Below are 19,089 nucleotides of genomic sequence, written 5' to 3'. Positions count from 1 at the left end.
GTCTGGGGGGGCGGGCACTATAGTCATCCTGGCAAACACTGACAAGACATGAGACAGAGGCGGCCACCCTCTTATTCCACACCATCCAAATCCCCAACATGTCTACCTAAACCATTGCTATGCATTGCATGAGAAATGCACTTCTGAGATATCTTTTACATTATTAGGACTCAGCCATCAACGAAGCCAATCTCAGAAATGGCAACGTATTAAGGTCTTTATCAGCTAGCTGCCAGATATGGGGGTATTTAAATGAACAGCTGCTTTGAAAAGTCACCAGAAACAGAGCATCTTGGGAGTGAAAAACAAGACAGGCTTTTGAAAAAGATGAGAGAGTGGAATGAGGGTACCAGAGGTGGAGAGAAGAGAACCCAACGAAAGCTGGAAGCACCAATGGTAATTTCCCACTATATCCTAACTTACTGAGAATTATGTAGCTTCTGAAGAGGATAATCAGGATTTTCATACCGTCTCTGCCCAGTTACCTCCCCACTCAGTGCAGGCCCTGGGATACTAATATCTTTATTGCAGATTTTGGGGGAGAATTAAAGCAAACAGCATAGTGTCATGCAAATTCTAGACACTGAAGAGGTATTCACTCATGTTTCCCATTTTTCTTCTCTTGCTCTCCATGGTTTCAAAGTTGGGTTTTTGATTATCCGTCAGATCTACAGATTGGACTCTGCTGCTCTCAGACATAAGCTTCAAACACAAGCCCCCAGTGGGAATTCATTGTCTGTTTCTTCATGAAAAGCAAAGACTGCACCTAGACAGTATTTCCAAATATGATGAGCTCCCCCAGAAATTCCTTCTACAGTGTTGCAGTCAGATGCTCCTTCTGCCTGGATCCCACCAGCAATGCTGTGACCCCTTTCCTCTCAGGCCTCAGTTGGCCAAGGACAGGCAGGCCCTGGTCAAGGCCAGGTCTACCTCTGGGTAGAGTCAACATCTGGTCAGTTTGAATTATCAAGGTTCACTTGATTACCTTTAATGCCTCACAAAGGAGGGTGATGTTTGCAGCAACCCCCTCCCCAACTCATCCCACAGAGACTCTTCTTGGTGAACTGTGCCAAATGTGTGTGGGCAAATATGTTTAGAGAAAGGTATCACAAACCTGGGTAACTTCACTTATTGGAAAAAATGACCCCCTTAGACACAGCCAAATTGGGCTAGCTGACATTATTATTATTATTATTATTATTATTATTATTTTAAAATATAAACCATGAGAACTAACCAATCTCACATCTCATACCCTTTTTTAAGATGGGTGATTCGGATGTATCCAAGGCCAATCTGCTTTAAAAACTCTAGAAGCTAAAAAGAAACCCATGTCTCCTTAAATAATCTCTTCAGGTTGCTTATCTCTTTATCAGAAAGTTGTGTTTCCACACCCGACCCCCATGCTTTGACCCATTGTTTTGAAATAATGTGCACACAAAAGAAAAATTTCCAAGAGGGTGTTACAGTCACATTTGCAGAGATGACTGAAAGCTTACAGGGCCAAGAAAAGCACTTGAAACCGAGGCCCATGACATTTTCAAGATATTCCTAATTCTGTTCTCCAGTTGCCTTGTAAGGGCCTATTTGTGATTACCTGAGACAGAAAGGAAGTCATCCACTGAGGTGATGTCATCCACAGCCTCTGTCAACACTCGGACCTGCTTCTCCCACTGGTCTTTGAAGACGTCCATGTTGTCCTGAGCAACTTTGCTCTGTGGTCGGGCAGCCAGTGTGAGAGCAGCATTGATGACCTATTTGTTAGAAACAATCCAGAAAGATGCTGACTACACTATTTAAGAAAGAAACAAGGTCAGAGATCACATTGAAACCCTGGACCCTGTAGTTTGTCAGGGGTTCTAAGTGGGTTCTCAGTGTTCAGAAGACAATCAGAAACATGAAACATGAAGTATGTTATCAGCTACCATTGGTTTTTGTTTACGCTGTGTTTCTTCTTTTTTAAATGGACAGATTTTATGTTTTTTGTTTTGTCTTTAGCTCTTATTTATTTTTCAGAGACAGAGAGAGATAGAGTGTGAGTAGGGGAGGGGCAGAGAGAGAGGGAGACACAGAATCTGAAGCAGGCTCCAGGCTCTGAACTGTCAGCACAGAGCCTGATATGAGGCTTGAACCCATGAACCGTGAGATGACCTGAGCTGAAGTCAGACGCTTAACTGACTGAGCCGCTCAGGCTCCCCTCTTCTTTGTTTTAAGATATAGTAATTAGCCTCAGGTTTCAAAAAGTGTTTACTGGACAAGTCCTGTTTACTTAATTCAGATGTGGTAGAAAGCTAACTCCTGTTCTACATGTGCAAAGTTGTAATTTAGTTGAGACAAGGAAAATAGTAATGGAACATTTAAAAATCAGCCCAAAATAAACAGAACAAAGGCAGTATGAGTGGAAAAGACAATAATTACCAGGGTTATTCTGAATACTGGAACAGTTAGAAATTCTTTTTGAGAAAGGTACACCTTGAAACAGCTCAGGAATGATGGCAAGACAAGTCAGGGAGGGACATGAGGGCCTGAGTAGAGAAGTCCCTGAGTATCAGGTCACCAATGGGCTTTTGAAACAAAGTAGATGAGGCTTACCTGGGGACACAGGCTGTCAATCTGGGTGGCTGCCATCCGGACTAATTTCACCCCTTCCTCATTGTTGGAAATGGAACAGGCCAAGTTGGCAACCTGGATTGAAAAGGACTTGAGTGAAAATCATGTTGGGGCAAAGGGGAAGTGTACTGTTGCATGACCTTACTCCTTCTCTGGAGTCATCTCTTCCAAGGGAATCCTGCTACAAATAAGGATGCCTTTCAGTGATTTACCAAATATTACTAGTTACTATGCTACATTAGACATTTAGTCCAGAAAAGTAAGGTGCTAATAGCAAATTATTGCTTCAAGATTCTCAAGCACACACAATAATGTATTTTAACTGGGTTGCTTTGATCCGTTTTCCTCTGTGGACTGCTCTTGTGACTTATACTCTCACTTGAGCTCCCTAATACTCATCATGAAGTGTGGCCATGATTTTGGCCACACAAGCGCTAAACTCTGACCAGCGAGAGAGACACTGCAGTGCACTTAGGATTTAAAGGAGAGTCACAAGAAGTTGAAAATGAAGGCGTTCTACCCCAAGGAACCCATATCTGCCGGTCAGAGTCTGTCAGGAAACTGCTAGTCTACCAGTAGCCCACTCGAGGACTTTCAGGGGGCAGGCAGGTCTGAGAAACAGATAGGAAAGGCTGATATAATCCAGTAGGCAACGATACAGTGTACAACAAATTAGAATATGTGAGTTTAGTAAAAAGGCATTCAGTTTTAATTTTTTTTAAAACATTATACCAGCCAAAACAGCTGCACTGAATTTAAGCTCCCTGGTCAAGCGTTTCAATTTGTATTATTCCTCCTCTTCAAGGAGTGAGAGGTGGTAATACAAGGTCAGATTGATTGGCCAAGGTCAACAGCACACAAAGCTACCATCAGAACACTGATCAGTCCCATCAGACTGATGCCAAGAGGACAAGAGGATGGGGATTAGAAAGGGCAAAAGAGAAGAGAATGGCCACCAGGGCTAGGAGCAGGAGGGCAAGTAGAACAAGTGATTAGCAGACTGAGAATCCCCTGAGCCTTGTGGCCACCTGCCCTTTTGTATCCTGCCACCTCTGCTCTCCAAAACCAGGCGGCCTCTCTACCATGACTTCATGCCCTGGGAGATTAAAATGCAACACACGTGCGGCATTCCGAATGCAAAAGAAAGCTTAGTCAGACAGTGTGAAGAGCACGGAACTGGAGGTCAGGAGGCTTAACCACTAACTAGTTACAGAGTCACTTCACATTTGGAGGGCTGTTTCCTTATCAGCAAAAGGATATAGGTAGATGGTGATACTAGGAATGCTTACAAAGATTACTTCAGTAAATCATTATCATTGAGAATCCCATTTTGAAGCTTTTAAGGAAGAACACTTTACATCTATTGTAGTGAGAATATGTACTATGAGAAACCACAGATGGAATTTCCAAACGTTAATTATCAGTTTCTTATATTTTATAGTTTATCTTGGATTCTTCAGATAATTTTCACCATTTTACTCAGTTTTCCAAGTACGTCTGTTTGAAAGACAATATACCTTCCTGCATCCATTTATAGGATACTAAATGCCCAGAGGTATGAGGCTTCTTGGAGGCAAAGCAAGAATTACAGGTTCTCCATTTTTTTGTTATATTGTTTCCACTCCATATTTTTATTTATCTTTGTTGTATTTATATTCCAGTGTATTTTATATTCCAAACACCACATGATGTATGTGACATAGAATTGGTGCTCAATACATGTGTTTTGAATTAAAGAGCAGTTTTAATAGTTTTTTATTGCATATATTTGAAATACATCCAAAGACACTCTCAAAGATATAGTTGAGTTACCCCTTTAATCTGACTAGACAAAGTTCATACCACCTTCTAGCAGATATTTACCAACACTATGGTGCTAAACAATGATTCCTATTTTTTGGTCCACTGTTTGAGTCCAGAATGCAGAGCTCCTTGTTCACAGTGGCATGAAAAAAAAAAAAAAAACACAACTCGGGGTGGTGTGAATTCTCCAGAAAGATGTATACATTTAATTTACAATTCTTTAATCTTCAAGTGATTTCTTCCTAATTCTATTGTTGAACAGCCTTCCATTTTATGAAATGAGGATTTCAGATGGTTTTGTTTTCTCTCTATCATCCTTTCCTGGTGTGTGAGACTTGCAATCACACTCTTGCACAGCAGTGGACATAAGCTGAAGAGTTTGGCATGTGGCTCTATAGAATGACAACAAGGGAGCCTTAGGGCTGAGAAAAACTAGGCTCCTGAGTGAAGGAGATGCCAACCAATAACTTCTACATGGTGATAACAGACTCTTCCTCGTGTATCTTTTGAAATGGGTCTTCATCCTTTATTTAAATAAACTCTATTATGACTTAGATCTAATATGGGAACCTCATTGCCTGGTTGAATCTAATTAGGGGGAACAGGGCTAGTAACACCTAGAAAAAACGAAGAGCCAACAACCCCGAAAGTCCTTTAATTATTCTCCTTAATTTACTGATCCATAAATCCTGAAGTCTGGCAGCCTCCACTCTGCAATGAGTTCCTGCTGTTTAAGTCCACTTAAAATCAGAATTTTATTTACCTTGTATTATACTCTGAAACATTCTGAAACTATTTCCAACACGATGCTCAGGATTTCACAATTTCCAAAGGCAGGCAGGTTTACATATCTTAAATTGGCCATGGATTCCATCCAAATTCCTGTTTTCCTTAGGCTTGCCTTTCTGCTTCTCACTGGACCCATTGGCATGATGGTGACTCTGAACATGGTTGTAATACACCGTGATTTCTACAACTCTGGCACCAAACACTGAGTTTCCATCTTTGAGGCAGCTCCCAATCATTATTGTATCTTAAAATGCCTGCTCATATCCTAGCAATAGTCCAAGACCACTGTATACACATAGTAAGTACTTGATTACTTATTTTACCTGTTCTTTAACTACAGGTCTGATGCTATACTAGAAACCCATAAGATAAAATGTCCTATTTTTCAAATCACAAGATTCCCCCCACACACCTTGTTTTTTTTTAACCAGTTTATCATGATAACCTTTCTAAGGGAGGTGGGGCAGGAAGGGAATGGTAAAGTAGAATTTTTAGACATTTGAAAAAGATTAATATGAGTTAAAGAATAGACAGTAGTTATGCTAAGTGAAATAAGTCATACAGAGGAAGACAGATACCATATGTTTTCACTCTTATGTGGATCCTGAGAAGCTTAACAGAAGACCATGGGGTAGGGGAAGAAAAAAAAAAAAAAGGTTAGAGAGGGAGGGAGCCAAAAAATAAGAGACTCTTAAAAACTGAGAATAAACTGAGGGTTGATGGGGGGTGGGAGGGAGGGGAAAGTGGCTGAAAGGCAATGAGGTGGGCACCTGTGGGGATGAGCACTGGGTGTTGTATGGAAACCAATTTGAAAATAAATTTCATATGAAAAAAAATAGACAATAGATTAACTGATTACTGTTACCAAGCTGCAACCCAAAAGATGTTGAGCAATATGTTTAAATTTAATAAAACCTTGAAACCTGCATGAGTCAACCAAGCAGGTAACATTTACCGGCTGGCTGTGGCTTCTGATTTTTCCACTCTAGAATTGTTGACAAATTAGCTGAGGCAACAGGAGTCATCTGCCATCATGGAATCTTAGAAAACAATAAAGCATATCATTTATGGTTAGGTGTTGGGCTATTTAGATTGCTTTGGGATTTCTGAAAGGAACCAGATCATGAGTAAAAATGGCATTGCTCCTTGCTTTAGCTAACCATGCTAAATTCCCAACAATCTCTTTGGAAAGGAAACCCTCCTCTATACCTTCTGAGAACAATGAATTTGGGGAAGCCAAAGCTGAAAAGACTGAGCCAAATCTTCCATCTTTGACTTAGTGTCTCAAAAACCAGTTATCTTGAGGAAAAGGAGGAAGCTTAGCAGCCATCACTAAATTGTGTGCTGCTAACTACAAGGGCCTTAGGAGTTCAGAGAAAAGAACAATCAGTAGTCCTGGGAGGGAATCAGTCAGCACATCATGGAGAGGTAGGATATCCATCTTGTAACACTTCTCTTCTGATTGCCTAATTAGTATAATTTTCAGGATTCTCAAAGATTATGATATTTTGCTCTTCTGGAGGCACACTGTGTAAACAGGTGAAACAAACAATGATATCACCAGCAAGATTAGAAAGACAAGAAGTCAGCAAGGGGAAGTGATACAGATTCCCTTAAGAAAGTAACTTGCTTCTTGGGAGTGCCTGGGTGGCTCAGTCCGTTAACCACCCAACTCTTTTTTTTTTTTTTCAATATATGAAATTTATTGTAAAATTGGTTTCCATACAACACCCAGTGCTCATCCCAAAAGGTGCCCTCCTCAATACCCATCACCCACCCTCCCCTCCCTCCCACCCCCCATCAACCCTCAGTTTGTTCTCAGTTTTTAACAGTCTCTTATGCTTTGGCTCTCTCCCACTCTAACCTCTTTTTTTTTTTTTTTCCTTCCCCTTCCCCATGGATTTCTGTTAAGTTTCTCAGGATCCACATAAGAGTGAAACCATATGGTATCTGTCTTTCTCTGTATGGCTTATTTCACTTAGCATCACACTCTCCAGTTCCATCCATGTTGCTACAAAGGGCCATATTTCATTCTTTCTCATTGCCACGTAGTACTCCATTATGTATATAAACCACAATTCCTTTATCCATTCATCAGTTGATGAACATTTAGGCTCTTTCCATAATTTGGCTATTGTTGAGAGTGCTGCTATAAACATTGGGGTACAAGTGCCCCTATGCATCAGTACTCCTGTATCCCTTGGGTAAATTCCTAGCAGTGCTATTACTGGGTCATAGGGTAGGTCTATTTTTAATTTTTTGAGGGACCTCCACACTGTTTTCCAGAGTGGCTGCACCAATTTGCATTCCCACCAACAGTGCAAGAGTGTTCCCGTTTCTCCACATCCTCTCCAGCATCTATAGTCTCCTGATTTGTTCATTTTGGCCACTCTGACTGGCGTGAGGTGATATCTGAGTGTGGTTTTGATTTGTATTTCCCTGATAAGGAGCGACGTTGAGCATCTTTTCATGTGCATGTTGGCCATCCGGATGTCTTCTTTAGAGAAGTGTCTATTCATGTTTTCTGCCCATTTCTTCACTGGGTTATTTGTTTTTTGGGTGTGGAGTTTGGTGAGCTCTTTAGATTTTGGATACTAGCCCTTTGTCCGATATGTCATTTGCAAATATCTTTTCCCATTCCGTTGGTTGCCTTTTAGTTTTGTTGGTTGTTTCCTTTGCTGTGCAGAAGCTTTTTACCTTCATAAGGTCCCAGTAGTTCACTTTTGCTTTTAATTCCCTTGCCTTTGGGGATGTGCCGAGTAAGAAATTGCTACTGCTGAGGTCAGAGAGGTCTTTTCCTGCTTTCTCTTCTAGGGTTGTGATGGTTTCCTGTCTCACATTCAGGTCCTTTACCCATTTTGAGTTTATTTTTGTGAATGGTGTGAGAAAGTGGTCTAGTTTCAACCTTCTGCATGTTGCTGTCCAGTTCTCCCAGCACCATTTGTTAAAGAGACTGTCTTTTTTCCATTGGATATTCTTTCCTGCTTTGTCAAAGATGAGTTGGCCATACGTTTGTGGGTCTAGTTCTGGGGTTTCTATTCTATTCCATTGGTCTATGTGTCTGCTTTTGTGCCAATACCATGCTGTCTTGATGATTACAGCTTTGTATTAGAGGCTAAAGTCTGGGATTGTGATGCCTCCTGCTTTGGTCTTCTTCAAAATTACTTTGGCTATTCAGGGCCTTTTGTGGTTCCATATGAATTTTAGGATTGCTTGTTCTAGTTTTGAGAAGAATGCTGGTGCAACTTTGATTGGGATTGCATTGAACGTGTAGATAGCTTTGGGAGCACCCAACTCTTGACTTCACCTCAGGTCATGATCTCATGGTTCTTAAGTTCAAGTCCTTCATCGGGCTCTGCACTGACAGCATGAAGGCTGCTTGGGATTCTGTCTCCCTCTCTCGGTGCCCCTCCCCTGCTTGCTCTCTCAAAAAAAAAATTAAAAAAATTAAAAAAAAATAAGTTTATTTATATATTTTGAGAAAGATAGAGAGAAAGTGGGGGAGGGGCAAAGAGAGGGACAGAGAGAATTGCAAGCAGGCTCTGCACTGGCAGCATGGAGACCCATGCAGGGCCTGAACTCACAAACCATGAGATCACGACCTCAGCCGAAACCAAGAGTTGGACATTTAACTGACCGAGCCACTCAGGCACCACTAAAAATTTTTTAAAAAGAAAGTAACTTGCTCCTTGAACTGCATTTGTACCATTGGCATCCACTCCCTAACCTTTTAATAATAAACACAGTTGGCCAGAAGCAGATATTCCAGAGACGATGATGGCAGAGTTAAAATTGACAAAATCATAAATGCTTAGAGCCCTCACAAAAATATACTGTGATCATTTAAAATGCACAATGTTTTCCATTACCAAACAACAAAACAAAAAACAAAAACCCACACAGTTCAAATCTCCAAACAAACAGCCCATCATGGCTGTGAAATTTGGTTTTGTGTAGACATCACTACCCAAAGTAGCTCCATCTCAAAAATGCCATAGACTTGTCTGAACATTTACAAGTAAAGCCAAAATGCCTGGAAGGCTGAGCTTTAATTAAACATTAAAAACCTCTGCTAATAAAGTATTTAGGCATTTAACTCCAAAGTGATACGAGGTGCATCAGAAAGACGAGAACATTTTCTTCTTTTCTAGTCCTGGAAATCAAATTACATTTTTTAATATTCGTAATTCTGTTCAACTCCAAACACCAGCACATATTCAGTGCATTCAACCCCCAAAACACTTTATCATTTCATTAATTTTTACAGCTTCAGGTATCATTGTGGTGTTTTAAGAAGAGCATACTATTGAAATAAAGTAGAAATAGCAATTTGGAGGTTTATAAAGTGCTTGTTCCTCATGTTAATATTGCTTCATCATTGTAAATTTGAGCACAAAATGAACTTATTTACTACTAAAAGGGAATTTATGGCATGTCTAGTCACCACAGTCACCTATCCATATAAAACCATAAAGAGATGATGCCACAAATTCCACACCAGCTGTTGTTCTATAGAACACTCAGGGGAGTGAAGGGTGCTATGGTCTCGGTCTGAAGATTTACTCAGTTATCTGCACTGATAAGATCAGCACCCAAACGGCATTAAAATATATGTGCCTAGCTTGTATAGAATTTGTAGGTTTCTACAGAATACGCCTCTTATGTTACAGATGGGGTTTTATAATTCAGGAAGAGACAAGATGATACCCTTGCCTGAAATGTGAGAGGAAAGACAGAAGGAGCTGATATTAAGACAGAGGGATTTGACCTTATAGAGGATGATGGACTTCCACAGACATGGACATCTGAGCATATTTCATGGCCACCTGCACAATTTGATTTGAGAAGAGCTTGAAAGGTCTGGATGTCCCAGAACATGTTTGTTTCATGCTGAGATGTCATGGAATCCTTTTAAAATGCAGCTGCTTCAGGCTGAGATGAGTTTATCAACTTCACTGCTAGTAACTTAAGTTCTGAAGGTTAGAGGGCACAGCCAGCAGGGATAATGTGACCAGGGAAGAATGGCAAAGGAGAGGGTGGCAGCTGGGGGACAGCAAGACAACACTGCGGGGGGGGGGGGGAGGGCAGAAGGAAGTAAGAAGTACTTTTATGCTCCTGTCTTTAATGACCTCTCTAAAGCATCTGGAACTCTTGATTATTCTATACATTTTAATTTTTAATATCATACAACGGTCAGGATCTTGGGCTATGCAGTTGGGCAGCTTGGGGTTTGTATCTTGACTCTTGTCCTTCCTTGCTGAGCAGGGTACTTTACCTCTGTAAGCCTCGATTTTCTCAACTATAAAATAGAACTATAAAATAACAAAAAAGTGGCAATAAGGTTGAAATGAAACATGACTAGAGTACTTAAGTCAACTTGGTTGAGCATCCAACTCTTGATTTTGGCTCAGGTCATGATCCCAAGGTTGTGGGATCGAGCCCCAAGTTGGGCTTCACATTGAATGTGGAGCCTGCTTAGGATTCTCCCCCTCTCCCGCTCTGTCTCTCTCTCTCTCTTCCTCTGCCACTCTCCCGTGTGCTCTGTCTCTCAAATAAAAATTAAAAAAAAATTAAGTTCTTATTGTTAATATTACTACATAGGAAGTAACAGAGGCAGTGATAGAAAATAAAGGGATGTCTACTTTACATATGATCAATCATACAATTTATCCTTTCATTACGCATAATTTTATTAAAGTTGTGATCTCCACTTGTGTCTTGCTCACTGCTTATATCACAAATATTTTCCAGATTCTCTATATACCTGTAATTATTTTTTTTAATAATTAGTAAGATTCTTGAATGTTTTTGCTTCATTATTTGGTAAGTCAATTCCCTTTAAAAAGGGAATTTATTTAAAGGAGTTTCCAGTGTTTGCTTTTACCAAAAACAAAGTAGCATACATACGTCTTTACGCATCCAGTTTTTGCTCCCGTCAGAAGTGGACTTTCTGGGTCAAGCAAACTGTTCCAGCACTTGCTTACATGTGGCCATAATGCTTGCCGAAAGCCCCCTAACAACAAATGAATTGCTAATTCTCCAATGTCACTAGCATCAAATCCCACACTCTGACACTGTTTCTTCTTGCCTTCTCAGCCATACCCACATCATCTGAACACCTTTCCAACCTTCATTCTACAAATCAGTTATATTCTACCAGTATAAATCAGCATTGCTTAAAAAGTCACTTTACTGGCCACCTGGGTGGCTCAGTTGGTTAAGCGTCCAACTTGTGCTCTGGTAAAAGTCACTTTACTGGCTTCCGCTCTGGTCATGATCTCAGCTTGTGAATTCAAGCCCCGCATTGGGGTCTCTGCTTTCAGCACAGAGCCCACTTCAGATCCTTTGTCCCCATCTCTCTCTGCCGCTCCCTACTTGCACTGTCTCTCTCTCTCAAAAATAAATAAACATTAAAAAAAAAAAGCCACATCATGTTTTCTCAGTGAGACTGTGAATTCTTGTAGGACAGAAGACTTCACTACACCTAGCACATAGCTGGGATCACAGATACTCAATTCCAATTTTTTCATTTACCAAATCCCCCAGGTTCCCTCCATATGTATAAAGCAGAGGACTATTCAACTTGTCATAACCTGGTCATAGCTAGAAGGGCCCCAAGTTCTAGGATCTGATATTGGGAACAAGTGGATGTTCTCTGTGCCATCCTTTTTGCAGCTTATCAAATCAGCATTGAGCAGTTAATACTAAATGAAACTTGTACAAAATCCTGCCACATGATGCTAGGCAGCAATTTCTTCCCAACCCCACCACACTTCGTATCCTGGCCTAGGCTTCTAATCTATTAGAACACAAATCTGCATTCCTAGGGCTCCTTGGGGATACAGAACAGCACTTTTGTCTGTGTTTAGGTACATATACCACTTGAAAATGCTGTTTGCATGCCTCTGCCCAAATTAAAGTGATCAGTCTGCCCTGTTGACTTTAATGGAGGTAATCACCAGTTCACATTCATGAACAAATTGATGTGCTTGCTTCATAGCTGAATCATCAGCATAAATCTATACCTTTCATATATAAAAACCTCAGTGGCTTAAAATAATGCAATAAAATATAACCTAATGCCTTCTTGATGCCTGTTCATCAATAATGTGTGGCTATGTGAAGAGGATAGGAGAGATTTAGAATATGGTATCTAAAATCATGCAGTGAATATAATGTCATTTTAATTACTGAAGGTCTCCTGGGATTCTGTTTTCTCCATCCTTTCATTGAGGAAATGAATTATTATTTTCACTGTTATTTGGCTTTTCAGAGTCCCATGTAATAAATGTAATCTTAACTGATTTCCAAGTGAATAGAACATGTTGACCTTCATATATGTAAGATGACTCCCTCAGGGGGCCCAGAGCCCCACGATCTGTCTCTGGCAGTGGAGACTTTTAGCAGAAGCCCACAAATTTTTCAAAAGATCTAGATGAATAAACAAGTGCATCTACTCTGTATAGCCTGGTCATACATTTTAAGATGACAAGTGAAGTGTGGAATCAAGGCCATAACCACAGTGCAGAGGGAATCTATCCAAGCCAATACTGAATGTGTGACTTCAGCCCCCTTTGCACAAAATTCCAACTTGAAAAGAGAGAAGTCCCTACTTCTACTTTATGCCTCAGAGGTTATTTTTGGGTTTTTTTGTTTGTTTGTTTGTTTTGTTTTTGAGGGGTGGGGGGATAGGGGGCAGTGGTGAAGATGCCTCCATCAGTTAAATTGTTAGTAATTGGCCAAAGCTATTCATGGTCCACATGTCTCTGAAGACTTCCCATTCACACCAGCGAATAGATCACTCTTCTAAATGTCTTCAGGATTACTGCCTGCACCACTAGTGATGACTTACCACATACTATTGTTTTATTCATTACTTGTGATACGTGCAGATGGATAGATAATTACATACATGCAGAATTAAATATGCAGACATACAGATATCATGCATCTTCAATTAAAATTTAACCTTCTTTAGAATGGTTGTGTTTTATTCATCTTTATGGTCCCTACAGCTCCCTGTACAAGATCTTTCACACAGCAGATATAAATGTAGTTCCAAGGGGTGCCTGGGTGGCTCAGTCGGTTAAGTGTCTGACTTCAGCTCATGTCATGATGTCACAGTTCGTGCGTTTGAGCCCCACGTCAGGCTCTGTGCTGAACTCTTGCTCAGAGCCAGGAGCCTGCTTCAGATTCTGTGTCTCCTTCTCTCTCTGCCCCTTTTCCACTTGTGCTCTGTCTCACTCTCTCAAAAAATAAATAAATGTTAAAAAAAAAAAAGAAAAAAAAACAAAACAAAGGAGGGATGCCCCTCTCATTTAAATGTAGTTCCAAGGCAGCTTCCCTATCCTGGATGTTTTCCTACCTTCTTCCCTACCTGTACCCACCTCAAATGAGGCCTATTCCCTCTTATCACAGTTTACCCAGGAAAAGGATGCTATTGATTAATCAAAGTAACTATCCACTCAGGTAATTATATTCTCCTCCTAGAGAAAATATAATATTCTCTAATATATTCCTCCTACTATAACACCTTAACCCAATTAAGATGTTCAGGTCCTTAAGAATTTAAGGAAAAATGTCCATTGTAGAAACTTCAGGGCCCCTGTGCAAGCTGTTGGAGAAATATGTAAGGACAATGACCTTTCTTTAAGCTCTGTAATATTTATCTAAAATTTCTTCTGTCTTTCCTTTCTCTGATCACCTCTTTTGGTAAATCAAGTAGTACTGGAGCACATCCTACCCATTCACTTATATATGCTCCATAACTGCTTTTTTACTATAAGGGCAGAGTTGAGTAGTTACAACAGAGTCCACATACACACAAGCCATGAATATTTCCTATCTAGACCTTTACAAAAGAAGATTGCAAACTCCTGATTTAGATGAAAACTCGGGCTGAATCAACCAGCTAATTTTGTTAGACCTGCCAAATATGCCAAAGCATCTGCATAGCAGGAAATGGCAAAGGCATGATATTTATGACACAAGTGCAATTAAGAAAATCAAGTAGATCAGGGAGGGGCTCACATTCTTAGCCTACAAAACCATGTGCCCCTCCCACGTCTACATAACAGTAAGTTTTGAGACAAAAGAAAGAAAAAAAAGGGATGGGGGGGGAGACAGGAGAGCTGAGAGTGGGACAGTAGTGGGACACCTGGAAGGACCTCAAGGTTGTTGTCCACTGCCCCCAAGCATTTACACAAGTGGTTTGCTGGTGAATAGAGTCAAGAGAAGCAAGTAAGAGTCAATAATTCCATGTGGCTTATCTCACAGCATAGCCTCCTCAACCACCCTTTCCTGAAACAGGAGGATCACTCTCCATTCTTTGGGTTTCTTTGAATTAGCCAAGATGGTCAATTTGCATCCGTCTTGGATATCCACTTTGTCTTTCATTACCCCCCCCACTCTACCCACCCCTTGGGCTTCAGCAGTCTGCACAGTGAACTCAACACAAAGACCTAGAGTATAGCTAACAGAAGGTACTGGACCCCCAATATCTCTTTGGCAAAAGCCTGTGCCTGGTCACTGCAATGGGCATTGTTCTGAGGAAGATTCCTGGAAACCTGTCTTATTACAGCCTTAGAGGGCTCAAAGTAGACTAGAGCAATGGGGTATGGGAGATAACTGGACTCCAGTACTGAGCCACACAAGGGAAGAAACTGAAGAAACGACCTTCAAAGAAGCTCCAACTCTTAACAGCCATATATTTCCAGCCCTCAGGCACCTATACATACATTCTTTCTTTTCATTGCCTCCTGGAACCTTTCCAGGCTTGGTCCCTCAAACCTGCTTGCTCCATCTCATCTGTACTTGATTGCCAGCTTTTCCTTTCTTCATTTCACACCTCTTATTTAATTTTTCTTTCCATTCTCTTATCAAGTTTCAGTTCTCCCCTTGGTCTGTCTCCAAGCTTGTGTGAGTACAGAATACAGCTCCCCTTTTCCAGGGCTTTCCCCTAGGGGCAAGCTCACCCATTGCCATGCCCAGACTAGATGGTAGTCCAGGTCCCTCAGGTACCAGGGAAGGGACAGAGCTGTCAGTGTCTGCTGCATTGCAGGCTCATGAGACAATGTCAACAAAGCCAACCACATGTAGCAGCCCTCAGACTCTCCAATACCCTGACACATGTGTTCATTCTCATCCCAGTTCTGCTCTCTTTACCTTCTTTCATACTCTTGTTCCTGCTACAAGCTCTCCTTTGCTTAATACCCGTGAGTGCTTTTACCTAGCTAACTAACATCTTTTTACCAGGGGACACCCTCTCACTTTCATCCTTACCTATAGTCTTTATAGCTCTTCTCTGCAAGACACACACACAACCAGCCAAAGTCTCCTGATTTCATTGATAACCGATGCTTTTACAAATCTCTTCCAAGCTACAAACTCCCTTGTTGAGTGCTCCACAGCGCCTTCCTTCAATGGGCCACAAGCCCCTACTGATGCGTGCAAATGTACCAGTGCCTTGCTCATCTCTGAAATCTGACACACAACCATGCTGCTCAAAGATCAGAGCAGAGCTGTGCCAGAGAGTAAGCAGCAGAGTTACTCCAGATCACCTGGGAGCTGTGTCAGAATAGGCTCTGCCACATGGAACTCCTGTTCTTCTTAGGTGACCTTCAAGTAGCCACTTCCACCTTGTTGGGCAACAGATGTGGTCATCATAGTTCAGAACCATCACCCGATTTGGACTCCAGATATATCCTGGTTTCATCAGCAGTCCCTCAAGAGACCATGGCCAGGTCTAGATGGAAGGAATAGCTGTGCCTGCAAAAGCTCATGTCAACTCCCAGCCATGATTATGTTCATAACCAATGCTCATAGGAACAGGCCGAGCCCCACAATGCCCTTCAAATGTGCCTCGGCTTGGCAACTTCCTACAAAGAACCATTTTGCTGTCATCCTCAGTGGGTCACTTTTTTTCCCTCCTAGCTGCATCAGTCGTCCGAGTGAATGGCCAGTCAGCCTGACCTTTCAATTTGCTGTGTGAAATAAAGCTAAAGATGGTATTCTGACTAATAGTCCCAGAGAGAGGCAAGGAGTGAGGAAATTCTATACATCTTGTTTCTGTTTAGCTTTGTGCTCTCCAGGCTAGCTGTTTAACTGTGGCCTTTTGCCTGGAATGAGCTTTGCATTTTTTTCCCATGGGATCCAGGTATAGCGAGGACACTTGTTGTGGGAACACCAATAATATTGTGTGTGCACATAGAGGAAGGGAGAGAAAGAGAGTTATATAGATGTTTGAGGGTTTTCATCAACATAAATGCTCTTACCTAAGAAAGCTATAATTACAATTATTATTTTAACATTCTCTGAAGCCTGAGTAAATTTCTAACTTTTAAATGGCTTCATACCCATGATTTCATGACAGAATATTATGTAGACAGAGATGTATATTTTTTAGTTGGCATTATTTACTGATGAAATAGCAGTAACAAACTATGCCCATAAACCAAATATAACCAGTGGTTTGTTTCCATATGATCTTCAAGCTAAGAATGGTTTTTAGATTTAAAAAGGGTCGTTAAATGCACACACCTCAACACCAAACAAATAATTAGATTAAAAAGAGGCAGAGAACTTGGAAATTTTTCTAAAAAAGACATAAAGATGGCCAACAGACACATTAAAAGACATTCAACATCACTAATCATCAGAGAAATGCAAATAAAACAATGAGACACCACCTTACCCAAGTCAGAATGGCTGGTATCAAGAAGACAAGAAATAAGTTTTGATGGGGATGTAGAAAAAAGGGAACCCTCATGCACTGTTGGTGGGAATGTAAATTGGTGCAGCCACTTTGGAAAACAGTTAGGAGGTTCCTCAAAAAACTAAAAATAGAAATACCACAGGATCCAGTAATTCCACTACTGGGTATTTACCCAAAGAGAAATGAAAATACTAATTCAAAACTATGTATGCACTCTGTGTTCATTGCAACATTATTTATAATAGCCAGATATGGAAGCAACCTAAAGGTGCATCCATAGATGAATGGATAAAGATGTGATACATACACACACCCATACACGATGAAATATTACTCAGTCATAAAAAAGAATATCTTGCCACTTATGACATGGACAGACCTAGAGGGTATTACGCTAAGTGAAATAAGTCAGCCAGAGAAAGAGAATTACTGTGTGATTTCACGTGTATGGTGTAGAATCTAAAAAACAAAACAAATGAACAGACAGACACTTAAATACAGAGAACTGGTGGTTTCCAGAGGGGAAATAGGGTGGGGGATAAAATAGATGAAGGAAATTAAGAAGTAGAAACTTCCAGTTATAAAATAAATAAGTCATGCAGTTGAAAAGTACAGAATAAGAAAGAGAGTCAGTAATATTGTAATAACATTGCATGGTGACAGATGGTGACTATACTTATCATGGTGAGCACTGAGTAATGTGCAAAATTGTTGAATCACTATATTGTACACCTGAAACTAAGATAACATTGTATGCCAATTGTACTTCAATAAAACACACACAGAAGAATAATGTAAGACCCAATGTGACCCCTAAAGCCTAAAGTATTTAGCACTTTGAATAAAAGTCTGCTAACCCCTTGAGTATGGTACAGTTATAAATATGAAGACTTTTCTGGAGTCTGTCTGCTTACAGACCAGGAAATGAGTTGTTCCAAGTGCTTCAGTACTAGATGTCCTTGCCTCTGTTCAACGAAGCTGTCTATGCTTATACCAGAAAAGAGCTTGGGAAAATGTTCTTCAAAGGCAAGGATCTTTTTATTCCTCATCCCTTTATATTTATTTACCTAAACCCTATTACATCATTCATCACTTCACCAGATATAGCTCCTCTAAAGATCCAGTATATCCTCAGGGACTAAAAGCTGCTAAGTTTAAGAATGTTGCAAAGAATATGTCCAAGATTTTAAAGAAAATTCACAAAGAATCAGTGCAAAAATCATGTTGGAGGCAATATCTCTAGAATATGGGCAAAACTCCCAAAGTGTCCACTTTGAAGAAAAAAGCATTCTTTTGGATAAATATGTTGCATGTGGAGGGTACACCTTGTATGTACCAGGACATTTAAGATCCATAAGAATGCCAAAAAATGCCATTCTTTGGCATGGACTCTGACTCACTGTTTGAGAGTGATACAATATGGGGAAGAAAGAGCTTTGCTACTCAAAGCGTTGTCCACAGGCAAGTAGAAGAGCCATCCCCTGGCGGGGGGTGGGGGGTATAGTTAGAAAACCAGAATTTTGAGTTTGTCCTAGACCTACTGAATCACAGCCCACACCCAGGCACATTGTAGTTCAAAAAGTATTGGCATAATGCAACCAAAATCAGATGTGAAACTCGGCAGTTCTTCCAGGTGGGCAAGTGAGTTAAGTTGGCATGTCCTCCTCTATAAGATAGATAGGATGCCTAACTTTCATCATAAGGATAATGGTTACCAAGGTGTCAAATAGTGTTCCACAAAAGGTTAACTCCTGTTTTATGATTAAGGGAGCTACTACAAGGCAGTAAATACTAAAGCATGATGGGAAAAGCGACTTGATAGAAGATGTTTGACACAAAAATTGAGTCTCTGCTCTTTTTAGCAAGTGATTTGACACTGGCTATAGGAAGAAAATGACCAATTCATATAGGAATAACGATGCATGACTCAGAAAGGATTTTAGAGATCTTCTAATCCAATGGTTCTAGTCTTAGATGCATATTAGAATCATCTAGAATTTAAAAAAATTCCAATGTCCAGGCTGTACCACAGAGATTTTAGAGTGGGGCTTACAAAAAAGATTTTTATTTTTTAATCCCCTAGATGATTCAAGTTGTAAAACTAAGGTTGAAAATTACTGATTTATCCAAACAAACTCTTATTCCCTTTCTCATGTGCGTCATCTCCATCAATT

At 40.5% G+C, this 19,089-nt stretch overlaps 1 protein-coding gene across 10 annotated transcripts in view; it reads right to left on the bottom strand.

The window, feature by feature from the left end:
* CTNNA2 (catenin alpha 2) overlaps positions 1–19,089 on the bottom strand; it is a 1,097,491-nt gene that overhangs the window by 112,759 nt on the left and 965,643 nt on the right. For all 10 annotated transcript variants that reach the window (XR_006215835.1, XM_042981836.1, XM_042981834.1 and 7 more), the window contains 2 exons: positions 2,593–2,685; positions 1,598–1,754 (listed from right to left, as the gene is read on the bottom strand). Coding sequence is in view for 9 of the 10 variants with exons in the window: in XM_042981836.1 (XP_042837770.1) it covers positions 1,598–1,754; positions 2,593–2,685 (250 nt within the window). In the remaining variant the exon portion in view is untranslated. The remainder of the gene's footprint in view (positions 1–1,597; positions 1,755–2,592; positions 2,686–19,089) is intronic.

The sequence above is a fragment of the Panthera tigris genome, chromosome A3 (genome assembly GCF_018350195.1).
Source record: "Panthera tigris isolate Pti1 chromosome A3, P.tigris_Pti1_mat1.1, whole genome shotgun sequence".
Classification (NCBI taxonomy): Eukaryota; Metazoa; Chordata; class Mammalia; order Carnivora; family Felidae; genus Panthera; species Panthera tigris.
Note: the sequence above shows the minus strand (reverse complement) of the source record. Positions and strands in the feature narration are given on the sequence as shown.